Here is a 20,169-nt window from a genome sequence, read left to right on the forward strand (position 1 = left end):
CACTCAAGTGTGCGCTATGTAACCAAGTTTTCTTCATGAACTAGGGATAAGTATAAAGGTCCCAATCCTGCAATGAGCGCCGGGGAGGTAGACTCCATTGGGCCATCAGTTTACCTGTGCATAGCTCAGTGCAAGATTGGGGCCAGAGGTATTATGGTTCATAAAGCAAAATATCTGAGTCAGGAACATTTTCTAGCATGCTCTTCCATGTGGTCTGGTGTAAACGGTTACCTGCCAGCATTCAGTGTTTTTGAGTGAGGAAAAAAAACAACAACCAATATACCCACATTGTTTGAGTGTTCAGGATAGGGAATTCATTTTTATTTCTTAAACAAACTGATGGTGGTTACAGTCTGTTTTCGTAACAGTTGCAAGCAGTTTCATTATACAGTTATGTCCAAGATACAGAAACAACTGAACCTAACTGAAGACAAAAGAAAACAAGCTGCAAATATGCTTAACAGAATCAACAGCTAAATGAGATCAGTAAATGTACTCATCATCACATCCCTTAATTTGATATTTGTGCACAGACATATCTTAAAATTCCAAACAAGCAGCTTACACCAATTAACTTGTTTAAAACAGATAATTTGTTTCGGTAATTTATATGGGTAAATAAAATTCATTTTCTACATGAAATTCCCTTAGTGCTTTATTTTTGGCATGCACGTTTCATTCCTCATGTGTGTATTCCATTTTAACAGAGTCTGTGTTTAATTTTTTAAGAACAAAGTAGATAAACTCAGTACAAAGCTATGTGACATAGGCAACACCTGTTTCTGCTACACCTCCCTTCCTTACCCCTCTCTCTTTCTCCCCCACCTACCCCTCTCTCCAGGTGACTATGGTGAGCAACTAGCTCTCTGAGAGACTTGAACAGGACATACATATTGGTAGATGTGGGTGAATGCTTTAATGTTTATTAATCTAAAAATGAGAAAAGATTACAAAAATATAAGGAGTAGAAAACCTTAGACAAGTTAAAATACATAAATCTTTAAGCAAAGTTTGTTTTGATCAGGCAAAGTTTAATATATCAAATGTCACTCCAAAATAACAGGGATATAAACTAAACAAAATACATTATACTAACTATGTATTCAAAAGTGACAGTAAACCTTCTTTACCTAAGGACACTGTGCCATAGTTAGTAATCTGATTCGGTGCATTACAGCATCCACACAGAATAATTCCATTTAAGTATTGTTGATATTATAAAAATAACTATTTAAAATTATTATACGTAAACTAAAACAGATCTTCAGGTGTAGGTTTGATAATTATGATTTTGTTTTAATTAAATTCTTCAATATTCCCACTGATTTCACAAACCTGTGAAAATAAACACAAAACAAGAAAGTAGTGCTGAAACCATTATATACAAAAACAGAATGAGAAATCTCGATCCTTTACTGTGTTTGCTATATTGTACAGGATTTCCCATATTTCCACATAGAATACTGTGACCTAAAATGAAGTGATGTACCACTCCATGGAGACCAAATAATGTATCTGATGAATTCAGCATCTAATCACTAAAATATCCATCAGCAGATGACAATTTCCATGATTTTATTCATTATTTAAAAGCATTTAACAAGGTTTTAAAGTTATTGATGTATTGTGAGAAGCACGCAGTGTAGAAAGCTTGAGATGAGTTGGTTAATTGCAATTAATCAGATAAATCATACAACAATATTTCTGTTCCTGACTGAATAAGCAACCACCATGCAGCTCCAGGGTGAATACTTACCAGTGCAAATTTAAAATTCAGTTTCCACAAATACTTACATGTCCATGCAACTTTGATATTTGTTTTCTGCAAACATTGCTGGTAACAAAAGAATAACAGAGATGCTCACAGAAAGCAAAGATAGGACTGTTCCTGCAAGTGGATCTGCTTGTGAAGATCCAGTGGCAGGCTCCATCCCATAAAAGGGACATGAAGACATCCAAACCAAATTCACGTGCAGACTTGAGGGAATATCCCTGAAGGTTTTTTTTTTTTTACCAGCCTTCTCCCAACTCTACTAAGCACAACAAGAACTAGCAAAGTACACTGATTTCATATTTAGCCAATTATTTTGAGCACGCACAAATATACTACTTATCTGTTGGACCCAAGGAAGTGCCACACGAACAAACGACTTTAGTTGGAGGTAACCAACCTGATCTACTTGTAACAAGATGTTTATGTTTCTCTTTCCCAAGGAGTAGGTCTGGATTTTACATATGACTCTATCCTGCTTTGTACATGAGTATTCAACAGAATGCATCATAACAGAAATAACACCCGTGAAATACTAGCTAAGTCCTTACTGCACATTAACCTTATACTTATTTCATTAATTTCTTTCATCTTTAAGTTGAACTCAGCGGTTCTCATACTTCATTGCACCGTGACTCCCTTCTGACAACAAAAATTACTACAGGACCCGTCCCCCTGCATCTGCCATGTGGACTGAAGCCAAAGCCCAAGCCCTGCTGTTCCAGGGCTGGTGTTAAATTTGCTGAGGACTGGGGCTAAAGCCACAACCCAACCCTGCTTCACAGGGTCTGAAGCCAAAGTCTGAGACCCGCTTTGGCTTCAGCCCGGGGCCCTGCGAGTCTAACACTGGCCCTGCCAACCCCATTAAAAGAACTTTGGGGTCGCGACCCACAGTTTGAGAACTGCTGGAAACTGTTTTTCTTAGAAGCACCCATCAGACTCAACTTTAATAAAATGTAGCCAGATTCCATGACACTTCTAAAATCTTTGCTAGGTTTGTTTCCAGAAATACCTAGTATATCGCTGGCACTGATTATTATTATGATTACCAAGATACTTTGACCCTGTCTTGACAAACATAAAACGTGAGGTTTTCAATCATGCTAACGCAATCAAAATTGCTTAACTTGATTAAAAAGCCCTTTTAATACCCACTAAGATGCAAGCTAATGTGGTTGAAATGTATATTAGCTGTGTTGTAGCCTAGGCTCCCCACAAACAACTGTGCTAACACCTTTTTTGCCTGCCAAGACAAGACTTTTGTGTTTGAACTGAAATGTTTTCATGACTTGCAATGGCAGGGTGAAGGATGAGGGAAATGATGTAGTGACCAAAAGCCCCAGTGAGTTTTTTCCAGTCACTTATTTCCATGATTTTACTCCATCATATCTATCTACCTACCTACATACCTGATATACCAGGCCCAGCTCTGGACACCCTATCTCAAAGAAGATAGGAGACTTATAGAAGGGGTCCAGAGACAGATGATGAAAGTTTTTAGAGGTATGGAAACACTTCTACATGAGGAGATATTGAAAAGATTGGGATTGTACAGTTTTTGGAGATTACAATGAAGATGTCATGATAGATATATGCAAAATAATGAATGGCATAAAGAACGTAAGTGGGGGACTCCTATATACTCTCATAATACAAGAATAAGACAACATTCAATTTTTTTTGTAACACAATGCATAATTAACCTCTGAAACTTGCCACAAAATATTACTGAGGTCAAGACTTAAGTAGGATTTGAAACATGATTACACATTTATATGAATGAATTTATATGAATGTTACTGGACAATAAGATATAAGGGATACAATACTTCATGCTTCAGGGCATAAACCTACCTACCTACCATTAGTAGACAAGGGTTATGGAATAACCTGTTCAAAAGGCAAATTTCTTCTTAATTGTCCATTATGTGTAATCTTACACCTAATGGACTAGCCACTCTCAGAGATGGGATACTGTACAAGATGATTCAGCATGGCTATTCCTATAATACTATGCTTGAAAAACTGTCAAACACCCAACAGAGAGTGATATTTTCCTTAGATGCCATCAGGTCACTCAGGCAGGAAACAGCTTTGGAAAGGTACTTGACTAAAGCTACTGAAAGAGTCTGATTTTCTAATATAAGGGAGGGTGACAATAATTTAATGCTTGTACAGATAGCACCTAGTGGGCCTAATTCTCCATTGACTAGTGGCAGAACACCAGAATAAAAATTATGAGTAACTGAAGTTGGTGAAGTAGCATAAGATCAGAATCAGGAGCTCTATTTGGAATGCAATATGCAAAACATTAACTAACTAATTCTCACAATTTTACTGTGAGGTTGGCAGATGATATTACTCCCATTCTACAGACTGGGAAAATGAGACACAGAGAAGTTAGGTGGTATTTAGACACCACAGTGACAGGCACATTAGTATTGCATATTGAGAGATTAGGAGCTTGTCTACATGTCTCTGCACTGTGAATTGCAGCACACACTCAAGTGTTGCACCGTAACTGCTCCATGTAGATCCTCCTAGCCTAAACGAAAGGTACCTAGTTTGCATTAACATAGTCCTATTTAAAAGGGAACTATGTTAACATGAACTAGATACTTTTTAATTTGTGCTAAAGAGTAGTTACAGCACATTTTAATGCAAACTGCAATTCACTCTCCTGCTAAATAGACTGTGGATAGTGTAGACAAGCTGAAAGTGATTTACTCATGGGCCATATAGAGCGCCAATTTCATAGATCAGGGATTACAACTCAACAGTGCTAGCTCATGAATTTTCCCACTAAAGGGGTTCCTCAGCCACAATTATTTCTTTTATATATATGATATATAAACATAACCCCTCCCAGCTCTTCTTTCTCCCTAAACGTAAGCCTTTCCCACTTTGTGCTGCAGGGAGTTACTGCAGCTTTGAGTCGGAATAACTGACAGTCTTGTAAAATGTATTACACAGATGTTGGACGGATTTAAAGTTTTAAGAGTGTAGCACAGTCGTCTCCAAACTTTTTTGATCGCGCACCCCTATCAGTAAAAATTTTTTGAGCACGCACCCCCTGCCGCGCCAGCCCTACCATTTTTGCTGAAGCAAAAAAAAAAATAAGCTGCTTGGACTCCCGCCCCAAAAAAGCTCCTCCTGACGCGCACCCCCAAGGATCCTCTTGTGCACCCCACTTTGGAGACCACTAGTGTAGCATACTAAGGGCCGCAGAAAGAAATCAACTCTTTTTTCATGAACTCTTCACCTCCTGGTCACTTCTGTATATTGGGATCACAAAGTATTTTAATTTTTTCCTGGTTTCTGTGGCAATCTGACCCTTCTGCTGAAACAATCAGCCAGCTGTGAAACCAAGATATTGTCCAGACCTTATGCAGTGCAGAAGGGTATGCATACATGGTTTGATGCTCCCCTGCCATCCACCTTATGGAGCCATTTATACCGGTGCAAAGTGGGTGTAGGATGTTACCATTCTGACTTGCTAGCATTTCATATCTACTTTGCACTCACTCTGTACAGGTGCCAACGTGCAGGGCAAAAGAGAATGAGGTTCATGGTCTCTTGAACTGAGCCCTTGGAGATCATAACTGAAGGAAAGTTAAGAATATGTGACAAAAACTATAATAGGTTACAGAATATCATCTCTGCCTGTTGTGACAGTGCTCTGCTACTATAGTGATGGTTGTCATATAAGAACCAAGAAAGCTAGACAGATAGGGCTCAAACTTAACTCTGCACTGATCCCTTTGCACTGCTCCTGTAGTGCAAAGAAGCTAGAAAGCTGCCAGATCTCCCCAGCTGGGAATACGCTCTGCAACCTCCAGCCCTCACGTAAAGGATTTATTGAAGAGACAAGGTGGGTGAGGTAATATCATTTTTTGGACCAACTTCTATTGGAGAGAAATCTCTCACCAACAGAAATTGGTCCAATAAAAGATAATACCTCACCCGTGTGCCTCTGATATCCTGAGACTAACATGGCTACAACAACACTGCATACAGGCTTTACTGAAGGCATTCCTGGGGTTGAAATATGGCCAGTGCATCGCTGTAATCTTCACAGGTGCCACAGGGCCACAGCCATCTGGGCATTATCTAGAATAGCCAAGTTTGCTAAGGCCTCAATTCAGCAAAGCACTTAATGAGTTTATAGACATTAAGGTCAGAAGGGACCATTATGATCATCTGGTCTGACCCCCTGCATGCTGCAGGCCGCAAGACCCTTCCCTGGACTCTACCGTTGAAGTCCCCAATCCTGTGTTTTAGTGACTTCAATCGGCTGAGACCCTCCTGCTAGTGATCCCTGCCCCATGCTGCGGAGGAAGGCGAAAAACCTCCAGAGGCTCAGCCAATCTACCCTGGAGGAAAATTCCTTCCCGACCCCAAATATGGCGATCAGTAATACCCCGAGCATATAGGCAAGAGTCTCTAGCCTGACCCTTGTTGGCCATTATGCTGTTCATGTACCATTGCTTGGTTTTCCTTGGCTACTATGTTTTATCATTAAACCATTCCCTCCATAAACTCATCCAACTTAATCTTAAAACCAGACAGGTCCGTCGCCCCCACCGTTTCCCTCGGAAGGCCGTTCCAATATTTCACCCCTCTGATGGTCAGAAACCTTCGTCTAATTTCAAGCCTAAACTTCCCCCCGGCCAGTTTGTATCCATTCGTTCTCGTGTCCACATTAGTACTAAACTGGAATAATTCCTCTCCCTCCCTTGTATTAGGTACTTAAAATTAAGTGTTAAGTACATCTCTACTCAAAAAATCCTTTCACCATGTGACTAACCTTAAGTGTGTGCTTTGGTGAATCAAGGCCTATGCATGGCATCCACTTGATTTAGTCAAAATTTGAAGGAACGTTGGTTGTGTTTTTGTGGAAAGTTTAGTCTTTTAGTCACATTGGCTACCTTTTTTAACTGACCAATTGTGACTAACCCTAAATAAGTCAGTAAAAACATCACTTTATTCTGTTAAATTCTTTAGTTAAAAAAATTATACCTACTTTAATTTCCTCAAAAGCTTTGCTTTTAGATGAATTAGCATTTTAGATAAATCATTTAACAATAAACATGTTGTTGAAACAACTTACATTTAAGTAACTCAAACCAGATAGTTCTTCAGATACAACCCAGAGTTGTTTTATTAATATATAGCTATTGGGACATTTTTATTATAACTTATATAGCTCACTTTATTTTATATTTGTGCTTTTCTTCTGATACAAACCTTTTTAGTATGACAAACTGCATTTTTCAAACAACCAAAATAAATAATAATTCATTGTTATCTTTTAAACTTAGCTGTATATATATTTTCTTCTGGTTTATAAATGAAGTAAAATTTTGTAGACTACAGGAAATGATGACTGGCCAGCGAATCTTTCCTAAAAGCCTAGAATCCCATTTGCAATGTTTATTTGAACATAAAGGGAAACCTTTTAAGTCTAATCTAGAAGTCAAACATTTATATCTATGTTACGGTATTTCTTGGCAGTTAATATAATGGATATTCATATAGTTTCAATGAGGATGAATTCATTTTGCACTTTGAAATCTACAAAATTATAAAACTGTGACAGGAACCTGGAGTAATGAGGGATCTTTTTATGTGTAGGATTTTATGGATAGCCTCACTATCATCTTTTTAACTGATAAATTTCATTTATTGCTTTCCCAGCTTCATTTTATATAATGTCTAAAAATGTTTGTATTCATTTATTCAGGGGCATATTTGGTTCCCCCAAAAAAGAACTTTTAATATCCCATTTCATATTTCAAAGATTATGAAAGTTTTCTGGCACGGATAACAATAGGATGAGCTCTGCAACCACAGAACCACCAGCCCCAGTCCTGCAAGCACATAAGCACATGCTTTAGTGTTTGCAGTACAATAGTTTGTCAGGAAAAAATTATGCTGCTTCAACAAGTGACACTATGTAATGTCTGCCTAACTGGTGTTAGTTTTACAATTCACTTGACTGTGTCCATTAGAAGCTTTAGAAAAAAAATGAGACAGCATAAATATTTGACTCTTATGAGATCACTATGTCATGGTCTCATTCCACATATGACTGTCAAGCAACGCCTGGGGAAGCAGCTGGCATCTCTCAAAATGGCACATAAAGAGTGGTATTTATTAGTATGGATATCAACTAAGGGCTCGGTTATGCCTCCCCCCAAGTTGCTCTGCTGAGCCTCCTCCTGCCCAACATGACTAGAATAGGCTGTGCTGGCCTTTATACACTCATTCCCCATAGGGAGACAGTGTGGATGAGAGGTGCGTGCACTGACATTTCTCCCCTGGCCGAGCCATGCTCTCCTCGCTTCCTATATCTTGTACACTGCCATGGAGGGGCCTTCATGGAGCTAATTTTTATGCCACACAGGGGTTAAGCAACTGCTTTGCATACATACCTTACATCCAGATTGTTTCCTATAGAGGCAGCAGAGACTGGTTTTGCCTTAAATTCATACCTATTGGAAGAGAATGTGATGCTAAGGTGTGTTGCTCTACTCTCCCCCAGCAGTGTATGTGACAGGAGAGTAAAGATACTGACCAAAGGAAGCGTCTGTGTTCATGTAATAAATATTGCAATCAATAATTTTCACTGAGATTCTAGCTTTTCAACTCTTATTCTTGCTGAGTACCTTCAAAAAGTGGAAGGTTTAAAAAACAAAAACAAAACAACCCCCCCCAACCCCAAACAAAACAAAACACATCCTGAGCCAGCGTAAATGTTTAACTTCTTGAGAGCACTGTCATATGCTTTTTCTACCAATGACTGACAAGCAGCTGGCATGTCTCACTATGGCATATCTAGAGTTATTTATTTGAATGGATACTAATTGAGGGCTCCAACATACCTGTATAGCACAACCCAATTCTCAGAAGTAAGGGCCCAATCCTTTCTAGTATCTGACGAAGCGAGTGGTTCCATTCTGCCAACAGTCTCAATCAGTAGGGCTTCTTATGGGGCAAGGTACTATTCAGCATGAATAAGAGTGGCAGAACTGAGCGCTCAGTGAGAAATGTAATGATGTGCTCTTTTAATGTGTCTTTTCTTTTGCTCTTTTGGGGTCTGACCCTGCCATCCTCACTCATATTGAATACTCACATTTATTTTGCTACTTATTTGGTGCTATTCAGCATGGGTAAAGCTGGCAGAGTTGGGTCCTTTGCTTTGTGTCATCAGAGTTGATGACTGTCTCCCAAATTTTGTAGCCACTTTTTTTCCAAAATCAAGCTAGAAAAAGAATAGTCTAGCCATATAAAGATGTGGAAATTATCTTTATCAGATACTTTTTATAAAAGCATTTAACCTGTGAATAAGGACACCAAAATTAGATTCTCTCGAACAAAATCTGAACTTCTTGTATTTGTAAACTTGGGCTGAGACTTGCTGGGTCTGCTACTCAGGGCAGAACCAAAAGAGAATCGGTGAGAGAAGGCTTCATCCTATGCCCACTGAAGTCAATTGTAAAGCTTCTATTGACTTCAAGTTCAATATGAGTAAAAATGTGGTGGAAAATCCCCTAACTCTTCTGTCCCTCAATTCAGGCTTGGTTTGAGGTCTATAACAGGGCTTAGACTGCAAATTCTTTCAGCCAGGTGCCATCTTTCCATTGTGCACAGGGAACTTGAGCCATCCCCGCCTTTACCACAACACAAATAATAATGAACCAACCTTGCAGTATTTACTTTAATGTGTATGTGCTATATGAACCAGGCAGTGCAGGGTCTGTTTTCAGGGTCAAGCACTGAATGAACTTCTGCAGGTTCACTGGGAGGTTCCGTTTCTTCCATTAAGGGATTTTTAGCTACTGTGAGATGCTATAGCCCGGTCCTGCTACCCTCTGAAGGGGAAGACCCTAAGGAATTGGAGGCTTTTTTCTTATCACCTCTCCTTCTGAGAAGGGAGTGGCCACCATGCACTCTCTGAAGTCACAGGGGAAAGAAAAGCAAGCCACCAGGCATCTGAAGACAGCAATGGTAAGGGGCGGAGGGGCTCTATGGTGACATCTGAAGAGAAAAACGCATCAGCCCATGGCTGCTGATTTTTTGGTGGACCTAGGGTGCCATTTGAAATGAAAAGAGAATCTCAAGTCTTTCATCTTATGCAAGTTCAAGGTTCTGTGCAAATGTAGCACACAGACCTAATGCAATCACCAGGAGTTCAGAGTATACAGAAAATCAAGGGAGAATAAACCCAGTAGCTGTAAGAGTTTTAATTGCTATAGAGATCATGACACTTTCTTCTGAACCCACACTAGGGTAAAGGTTAGGTAAAGATTAGGGTTCTTCTTTTGGGCTAGAAGGGTGGGTTAGGTTTTTTTTTTTTTGTTTAGTTATATTTTTAATATGGAGAGTTGAGTTAGACTCAAAGACTGGCACTAGAATGGCAACTACTACACTCACATGATATATCTATTGACTGTGGCCACAAATCATGAATGGATGATATTTACACTGAAAGGAAAAAAACATTGTTTTAGGTACCAAGCAACCATGTTGGTGACTATTTTTTTTTCTTCATTGTCACGTTTCTCTTTTCCCCCATTGTCTTTTCTTTTAATAAATAATGAGTTCCAGAAGTCTCTATCCTGGCATTTAATGTCAAAGAAAACTCATTTTCACTTTGCTCTAACTCAGGGGTCGGCAACAGTTTATTTACCTGCTGATGCGGCAGGTTCGGCCGATCGCGGCCCCCCGCTGGCTGCGGTTCGTTGTCCTGGTCCAATGGGGGCAGCGAGAAGCGGCGCGGGTGAGCAATGTGCTGGCTGCGGCTTCCCGCAGCCCCCATTGGCCCAGGACGGCGAACCGCGGCCAGTGGGGGCTGCGATCGGCCGAACCTGCCGCGTCAGCAGGTAAATAAACTGGCCCGGCCTGCCAGGGTGCTTACCCTGGCGAGCCACGTACCAAACGTTGCCGATCCCTGCTCTAACTGATTTGAACCGTTTAAAAAAAAGGATTTATTTCCAATTGTTTTGGGTTCTTCTTGTTCTATTTTACAAACTACGGGTAACATTTTAAAAAGCACCTAAATAACTTAGGCACTTAACTCAAACTTCCAAAAGTTCCTTAGGAACCTAAGACCCATTGATTTTCAATAATACTTCAGCTTCTAACCGCCTAAGTCATTTCTGAAAATGGGACTTAGTTAGGGGGAGATTTTCAAAGGCACGAATGTCAGCTAGGCACCTATTTCCCACTAAAAATTGATGGAAATTAGGCACTAAATTGCTACTTTTGCCTGTGAAAGTCTTCTTTTAGACTCATAAGTAAGCTGACGATTCTGTAAATGTTACCCAGTGAACCGCTCATTAGAAGATAAAATAAAAGAACACAAGGTGTCTGGATCATTTGTCTCCTAACTTTTTGCATTGTTAGAGGAATTTTCCCACTACCCACGACTAGCTTTACACCTGGGTGCTATTATCTCAAAGAAGCCAAAGAATGTGGAAAATATTATCCTTATGTAATTTATTAAAAGCTGAGTCAAAGAACAGGTGTTACTATTGTAAAGATTAATTCAGCAGCTTTTCTGTTCAGACCCATAAATTATGAGCTTTCAGGCCCCTCAACACTAAATTACATATACAGTGTCCACGCAGACTTAAGTGTCATTTATTAACTTTACTCTAGAATGAAAAATGAAATTGAATCTGTCCATACTTTGCCAGCTGCACTACCTGCAGTGAGCACTGAAAACTGGTATCATTAGGTATGCCAGGCTTCCCATTGGCTCTTCACTTTACAGCCATTTCAGCACCTGGGTTTTGGCAGGTACTATTTTCTAGCAGTTAAAGTTCTGAACCGTGGACTTGGCTACAACACTAACATTCCATCTCCAGATGGTTGCTATTACCACATAATTATTTTTTTCAAACTGATTTTTAACCCAATCTACCATTCTCAGATGTCACATACAGTGTAACATTGCTTAGATCAAACATTTTTTGTTCTCCCTTCTCTACCTATATTAGTACAAAGAATGACCTAACTTAAATAGTGCAATAGGTCATTATGCAAGATGATATGTAGGCATAAAATCAAGATGAGAGCATGTTACAGCCGAAATCATTTTCATAAAGGAAACTATTATTTACAATTATATATTTTTCCTTCTCTGTTCTCATTGTCAAAAGTTCTAGTTAAAACTAATTGTGTTGATAAGTGTCAAAGAGGTGTCAAAGATTTTGCAATAGATACACAGTGGGCTGAATTTAATTGCCACCTGGTCTGGCATTACTTGTGAACCCAAAGTGAAATTAACTCTTGCACAGAGGGCAAGCACAGGGTCCTCTTAGAACAGGTAAACAGACGTGCGCTAGCCGGGTATACCTACACAGTAGCTGGCAAGGTGCTTCCCAGAACAGGTAAACAGACGTGCGCTAGCTCTGCTCAAACTAGTGTGCTAAAAATAGCAGGTTGCAGTGGCACCGGTAGGGGCTCAGGCTAGCTGCCTGAGTACATATCCAGGGAATTGGGTAGGACTGTACTCAGGATACTAGTCCAAACCTCCACCCATGCCACTGTGGCCACACTGCTACTTTTAGAGTGCTAGCTCCAGCACAGTTCATGCATTTCTGTCTGTCTGCTCTGGGAAGCATCCTTCTAGCTGCTGTGTAGACATACCCTTAGTTGTGAGGATCTGGGCCTTTACAAAGGGGTGCTTTTCACACACAGAACACCTGAATAAGTGAGAATTTCATGTTCACAAAAGGTTGACAAATTGGGCCTATAGGATATAGGCTAACAAAGGTAAAATAGCCAAAAGTGTAACAATGAGAGGGAAGGGGTACATATTTTTTTACTTTGGGAATCTCAATGTGTAAATTGTAACATGAAAGTCAAACCACAGGCTAACTGTGCACTTGCAATATCAGCGTGAGCAGATGTAATTCTTCAATTTTTCAAGTGACATCATTTTGAAAAATGTATTCTGTTTATCAGACACGATCTTCATTAATTATACATTGCTCTCCAGTGACTATTCCTGTAGGAACCTGGCATTTCTTACTGTAACGCTGTTTGTTCAAGCAGTTCTAGTTCCATGTACAAAGCGCTCTAAGCACCTGATTAAACAGTCTGTTTTTTTTTTTTATAACCATAAAGCCAAAAATAGGTTAGGAAATAGCATACATTTTCAGCCTGACAGATCACAAGCTGCTATGCTTAAAATAAATTCAATTTGCAGAACATTTAACATTTCCAACAAGATTATTTATAGGTATTGCATAACCAGATATGATTGGTTAAAGCTTCAATGTATGGAGATTCATAGTGTGCATTACTTGTCTTTACTTGTTCTCTCATTTAGGTTATAATCCTGTTGACCTTTACTAACATGATTGGAGCCAACAGCCTTCAAAGGGACTATGCTCCTATAAGAGCATAAGAATGGCCCTACTGGGTAAGACCAAAGGTCCATCTATCCCAGTATCCTGTCTTCCGACAGTGGCCAATGCCAGATATCCCAGAGGGAATGAACAGAACAGGTAATCATCAAGTGATCCATCCCCTGTCGCTCATTCCCAGCTTCTGGCAAAATATACTACTATAAGGGCTACTCAAGAACTTGCAGGATCTTGACTGTAGGAATGTTTGTGTAAAGAAGTATTACATGTGCAATCCTTCAACCCTCACTCAGGTGAGTAATCATTATGAGAATAGCCCCACTGGAGTAACGATTACTTCTGTGAATAAGGGGTGCAGGATTTGGCCCTATGAAAAGGAGGGGAGGGGAGCATTTTTTACATATATTCTCTCAGGCACCATCAGTTCCCAACAAACATACTCACATTTATCTTGATCTGCTTCCACACCTTCACTCTCTGTGTCACTTGGCAATATCCATGGTTGGTGGGCAAGCTGAAATTGATGTAAGAATTCATCCTGTCATAAACAGATATATTTTAGATAAATTACATAGAAGCAAGCACTTCAATCTCAGTTAATTGGACATATGAAAGCCTCAATAAAATCCAGCACTCCCTCATCAAAATAACCCACAATTAAAATGGTTTTCAGATAAGGCAAGAAAATTTGGGGCTCATTTTATTTCTCCTGTTAATCTGAGAAAGGATTCGTTTTTGAATTAATATTGTTATGGATTCCTGTACACTTATCTTGGAAATACAGTCATACAAAACCCAATGGAAACATGTTCTGAATGTCAGTACTCCATACATCCCAGTATTACCAGGACCATGTCCTGAGATACCATGCAATAAGAGGGGAACAGGTTTTGTTCCAATGGGGCTTGATCCTGCTCCCATGTAAGTCAAAGGCAAAACTCCCATTGACTTCTATAGTGCAAGATCAAAACTCAAAAACTTTACGCAAAGCCTACTGAAGTCAATGGAAATTTTTCCATTGACTTCAGTGGGAGAAGGAGCAGGACCATGAAGAATTATTTTAAACTTATTTTTACCTCCAACATATCACAAAGCTATTGGGGGGCTTTGAACAATTGATTGGCATCAAAGTGTAAATGCTATTTTTATTAAGAGACGACTGGGCATGTTTATTTTTTAAACTGTTTACAGTCAGTTCTTAATATAAAATAATACAATGGCAACTTTCTTTAGAATATTCTTGGGTTTCAGAGCGAGACGGGGAAGGACAGTATAGCAACCAAATGTAAATAGATGGTCTTAACATTTCAGAATTTCAGGGCATAGTGGTAAGTCTGACTGAAAATAAAGGTTATGAAGATCATGAACCAGATCCTCAGAATCTCGCTCTAAATACTCGGAATTTGTTACATTACATATGAATAGGGAATGCTTTAAAAAAAATCAGATAATCCATCTTAAACCATAATCATGTCTTGTGTTATACGGCTACAATAAACAGAAGACAAGACTGACTGGACAAGATCTAACCTTTCTGGAGTAAATTATTTACTCAACCAGTCATCTATTAACAAAACTTAAAATTCAACAGTGAAAGTTGCTATGCACAGAGCTGAGGTCCAAAAAAATTTAGCATTATGAGTGTTTATTTTTATTGTGTTTTCTTAGTTGCAGTGACTGTAGTGCAGAGCTGGGCAAAGTGTTCTGGTTTATGGAGCAGAATTCCTGCAGCATGGGAGCATTGTTTATGCTGCTATCACACTGATTAGTCCACATTTTTAGCCCTTCTGATCATCTGGTCACTCCACAATTTTCCTAAAGCATAAGGACAGAAAAGGGAGAGTTGTTCAAAGCAATGCTGTAGAACAGACTCAGAATACCTCACAAAGAGATCCCCAATGGCATAAAATACATGAATATGGAACTCTGTCCTACACTTCTTCACTAGCCTGAGATACTATGGAAGGTATATATGGAATTCCTATGATTCTGGAGTAGAATTCTCCATGCATTGTCCATTATTAATTGTTTCCTTTAATAAAGAAACAGGACACTGCACATGGCCGGTATTGAGGAAAAGTGGAAGAGAGTGCACTGAACATTGAGGCATGCATGGAGCTTCCATGGATGAATTTAGTTCTTAAATTTGTCCCACTTATTATTGCCACATATGAAGTTTCTGCCATGGAAGTATAATAAAGCTGCCTAGAGGGATTCTACTCTGTGTAGCTGCCCCTTTCCCCAGCACACTGCTTTGGAAACCTCTTCCTCTTTTCCACCCCCCCTCCCCCACCCCCCCACTACTGAAGGAAAGCAGCAAGAGCCTGGGAGACACTTTTGATGGGAGGAGGAGAGGGAAGAGACCACATGCTGTCCAAGTTGAGATCCAGCTATAGTCAACGTTCTCTCAAGAAATTCCATTACTAGTCCCAGTGCTATTATTAGTAGAGGAGTGGGCATGTGCACACACAGTACTCTAGAATCTGTCCGTAAGAATCTGTCAGACAACAGCAAACAGTAAAGAACAAGGGCAACTAAAAAAAGTGAATAAATGTAATTTTTGAACCAGCTATAGTAATCTCCCAAGAAAAATTATAAACAAATTAGTTTGTTCAACTCGCTTCAAAAATGTGGCATAGGGAACAATCCTTCATTAGCAGGGAGATCAATAAGTGATCTTACTGCTTTATTGCATTTTTAACATCTGTATACTGTGGTTCTGCCCCTCCATCCCCATCACACCAGCACCTGTGCTGGGGAGAATCCACCCCTCTCCAGAACCAGCGCGTTAGATCCCCTTTATGCCATTCCAGCCCTCTTACCCAGGTAAAGGGATCTGAGAAGGGATAACAATTTGGCTCAGTTACACCAGTGTAAATTGACAGTAAGTCCACTGATGTCAAGGACTTGCTCTGGATTTACATTAGGCTAGCTGAGAGCAGAATTTGTCCCTTAAGGTTTAATGTCTCACTCCATGGTAAACTTAAACTAGTTAAACTTTCCTCTTGTTAACAGACACATTAAAACAAAAATGTACATATACTGAAAACAACTTTGAGTTATTCAGACGTGTAAACTGATTGTAAAATTCCATTTGTTCAAGAAATGAAACTGAAAACAAGAAAGTCAATGGGGCTCTTTTCCTTCAACACCAGTTCATAAGAACTATAAATGAACTGTGTCAGACACTAATGGATTCTGTCCTGAACAGAGAAACAGAATTCAGCTTTTTTTTTTAAATCAAACTACATAAAATACTTAAGGAAAAACTAAATGCCTAAAAAGGTATGTACAAAAGGGTTTAAAACCTCGATTTATTAATTTTAGAGAGATAATAAAAGCTATTTCTCCAGGTAACATTTTTGTGTTATAATTCAGTTTGCCCTTGAACAGAGCTGGTAATATAACACACCTGCTGGTGCTGCAAGGTGTTATCTATTCCAAGAGACAGGCATTCATATGCTGAAGTACTCTGATCATTAGGTAACTTATAATTCTTTTTGAGGGGGATCAAAAAGCTAAGGTCTTGGGCATTTTTAAAAAGCTTAACAGCTGACATTTTAAATCTTTGCCAAATTATTCAAGAATTGTTCTAACACCATTAAACCAAGCCTGGTTAGAATATTGTCTCTGTCACAAGACAAAGAATAATTTCTCTGGATTTTATTTATTAGTAGTATTTTCTTTTCAGATTTCAGTCCTTCCTTACATAACTTTGATCCACATTAAAAGCTGTACAGGAAATGTACTTAGAGCATTAACAGATCTATTTAAAATAGTGTTTACTGAATTAGTTCATCATCTTTTAACTATTATTTCTGTAGAGGTACTCCTGATTTACAGCCGGGTAAGTGAGAAGAGCAGATTGCCCATTTTCTTTTTTCTCAAGCTTTCAGCCTAGCATCCTGTATAGTAAATGAAGTATAGCCATGGTGCACTCTCATCTAATGGAATTTCTTCTTTCATGACAAGTGCCTAGAAGGAACAAATGTAACTTTTTCCCTCTTATCCTCTTCTTTACATAGCACATATACTGAAATGGGAGTGGAAACAACCACTATCAGTTATAAAGGCTGCAAAACAGTTTCCAATGTAAAATTCCATTTTCACGTCATAACTTAACCTGACCTCTCATGCAAACTTAAAAGGAAGAGCTGGGCCATATTTGCCATGGAATTTTTGTTAGGGCTTCCTGACCCTTCCCAGCAAATCCACAACAATTTGGTTGCCTCTAGGATACAAAGGAGCCTCTTAATTGGCCAGGAGGATTCAGTCAACTTAAGAACATAAGAATGGCCATACTGGGTCAGACGAAAGGTGCATCCAGCCCAGTATCCTGTCTGCCAACAGTGGCCAATTAAAGGTGCCCCAGAGGGAGTGAACCTAACAGATAATGATCAAGTGATCATCTCCTGCCATCCATCTCCACCATCTGACAAACAGAGGCTAGGGACACCATTCCTTACTCATCCTGGCTAATAGCCATTAATGGACTAAACCTCCAAGAATTTATCTAGTTCTCTTTTAAACCCTGATAGTCCTAGCCTTCACAACCTCCTCAGGCAAGGAGTTCCACAAGTTGACTGTACACTGTGTGAAGAAGAACTTCCTTTTATTTGTTTTAAACTTGCTGCCAATACAATTTCATTTGGTGGCCTCTAGTTCTTATATTATGGGAACAAGTAAATAACTTTTCCTTATTCACTTTCTCCACACCACTCATGATTTTATATACCCCTATCATATCCCCCCTTAGTCTCTTCTTTTCCAAGCTGAAAAGTCCTAGCTTCTTTAATCTCTCATCATATGGGACCCGTTCCAACCCCCTAATAATTTTAGTTGCCCTTCTCTGAACCTTTTCTAATGCCAGTATATCTTTTTTGAGATGAGGAGACCACATCTGTATGCAGTATTCAAGATGTGGGCATACCATGGATTTAGATAAGGGCAATAAGATATTCTTTGTCTTATTCTCTATCCCTTTTTTAATGATTCCTAATATCCTGTTTGCTTTATGACTGCCACTGTACAATGTGTGGATGTCTTCAGAGAACTATCCACGATGACTCCATGATCTCTTTCCTGATTAGTTGTAGCTAAGTTAGCCCCCCATCATATTGTACGTATAGTTGGGGTTATTTTTTCCAATGTGCATTACTTTACATTTATCCACATTAAATTTCATTTGCCATTTTGTTGCCTAATCACTTAGTTTTGTAAGATTTTTTTTGAAGTTCTTCACAGTCTGCTCTGGTCTTAACTATCTGGAGCAGTTTAGTATCATCTGTTTACCCCTTTCTCCAGATCATTTATGAATAAGTTGAATAGGCTTGGTCCTAGGACTGACCCTTGGGGAACACCCCTAGTTACTCCTCTCCATTCTGAAAATTTACCATGTATTCCTACCCTTTGTTCCCTGTCTTTTAACCAGTTCTCAATCCATGAAAGGATCTTCCCTCTTATCCCATGACAACTTAATTTACATAAGAGCCTTTGGTGAGGGACCTTGTCAAAGGCTTTCTGGAAATCTAAGTACACTATGTTCACTGGATCCCCCTTGTCCACATGTTTGTTGACCCCTCTCAAAGAACTCTAATAGATTAGTAAGACATGATTTCCTTTTACAGAAACCATGTTGACTTTTGCCCTATAATTTATGTTCTTCTATGTGTCTGACAATTTTATTCTTTACTATTGTTTCAACTAATTTGCCCGGTACTGACGTTAGACTTACGAGTCTGTAATTGCCGGGATCACCTCTAGAGTCCTTTTTAAATATTGGCATTACATTAGCTACATTCCAGTCATTGGGTACAGAAGCCGATTTAAAGGACAGGTTACAAACCATAGTTAATAGTTCAGCAATTTCACATTTGAGTTCTTTCAGAACTCTTGGGTGAATGCCATCTGGTCCCAGTGACTTGTTACTGTTAAGTTTATCAATTCATTCCAAAACGTCCTCTAGTGACACTTCAATCTGTGACAATTCCTCAGATTTGTCACCTACAAAGGATGGCTCATTTTGGGAATCTCCCTAACATCCTCAGCTGTGAAGACTGAAGCAAAGAAAGAACTTCCCATTGTAGACAGCTGCCTGGGAGAGCACTGGACTATGTTGCATTTCCCTCCCAGCTGCACCAAGTGTCATGGGGCAGAAATGCTTATTAGGTATGTTCAAACTTTGGTTATCTCCTGGAGGTCCTTAGCACATTTAGGGTTATCCCACCTCTCCTTTTCTAAGCATCCAGGAGCCAAGGCAGGCCAGACAACCAAAAAGGAGTACCCATGGCTAACAGGGTGGTGTCCCAATCACAAAGATGGCAGAGGTCACATTGCTCTGGTGGCCAGGTTCTGTCCCCATATTGCCTGGGTCGGTAAGAGAGTCATGGGCTGCTTTCCTCAATTAGGGGGCAAGGGGAAATGACTGTGCAGTTGCCACCACAGCTTTTCCCTATACCCACAGCCTTCCCCAGTGGATATCCCCAAGGTGACTCCCCAAAGTAATAGAAAGTTATTCAGGAACATGGTTAGCGAGTGACAAGTGGGGCTTGTGGCCAGGCCACTGGCAGCTAATGTTACATTGCCCCCAATAAGCAAAGGAAGACCACCTGGGAACAGAAGCCAATGAAGAGAAGGCAGGCAGGGTTATGAGGGACTTCCAGTACTGCTTGGGGATGAGGAGGGAGATACCAAATTTTGAGCAAGTGCCACAGCAAGGGAGATCAAAAATCAAAGACTATCACAATTACAACCATAACAAGGCTGCAGGTATCAGAGGCCTGCAGGTGTCTGAGTTGTCCCTTCATATTTCAAAACAGATCAGAAGAAAGCAGGTGAGAAGGTCACCCTAAGATGACACTTGATGGAGCTCATATGCTCAGTGTATGTTTATGGAGTGTTGCACCTACCCTGCCACCCTTAAAACTTGGGGTGTTTGATATTGCATGGGCAGAGCTCCCCTTAAGTCCAGACTTTGGTTATCTCCTGGAAGTCCTTAGCACATTTAGGGTTATCCCACAT

General features: G+C 39.7%; 1 protein-coding gene across 6 annotated transcripts in view; it reads right to left on the reverse strand.

Annotated features, from left to right (window-relative positions):
- Nucleotides 1-299: 299 nt before the first annotated feature.
- C2H8orf34 (chromosome 2 C8orf34 homolog) overlaps nt 300-20,169 on the reverse strand; it is a 234,935-nt gene continuing 215,065 nt past the window's right edge. For 3 of the 6 annotated variants that reach the window (XM_054017072.1, XM_054017068.1, XM_054017067.1), the window contains 3 exons: nt 13,594-13,687; nt 8,206-8,265; nt 300-1,335 (listed from right to left, as the gene is read on the reverse strand). In XM_054017072.1, the coding sequence (XP_053873047.1) occupies nt 8,225-8,265; nt 13,594-13,687 (135 nt within the window). In that variant the 3' untranslated portion in view covers nt 300-1,335; nt 8,206-8,224. The remainder of the gene's footprint in view (nt 1,336-8,205; nt 8,266-13,593; nt 13,688-20,169) is intronic. The other 3 variants (XM_054017069.1, XM_054017071.1, XM_054017070.1) reach the window with 3 other exon arrangements.

This window comes from Malaclemys terrapin, chromosome 2 (assembly GCF_027887155.1).
Source record: "Malaclemys terrapin pileata isolate rMalTer1 chromosome 2, rMalTer1.hap1, whole genome shotgun sequence".
NCBI classification, from domain to species: Eukaryota; Metazoa; Chordata; order Testudines; family Emydidae; genus Malaclemys; species Malaclemys terrapin.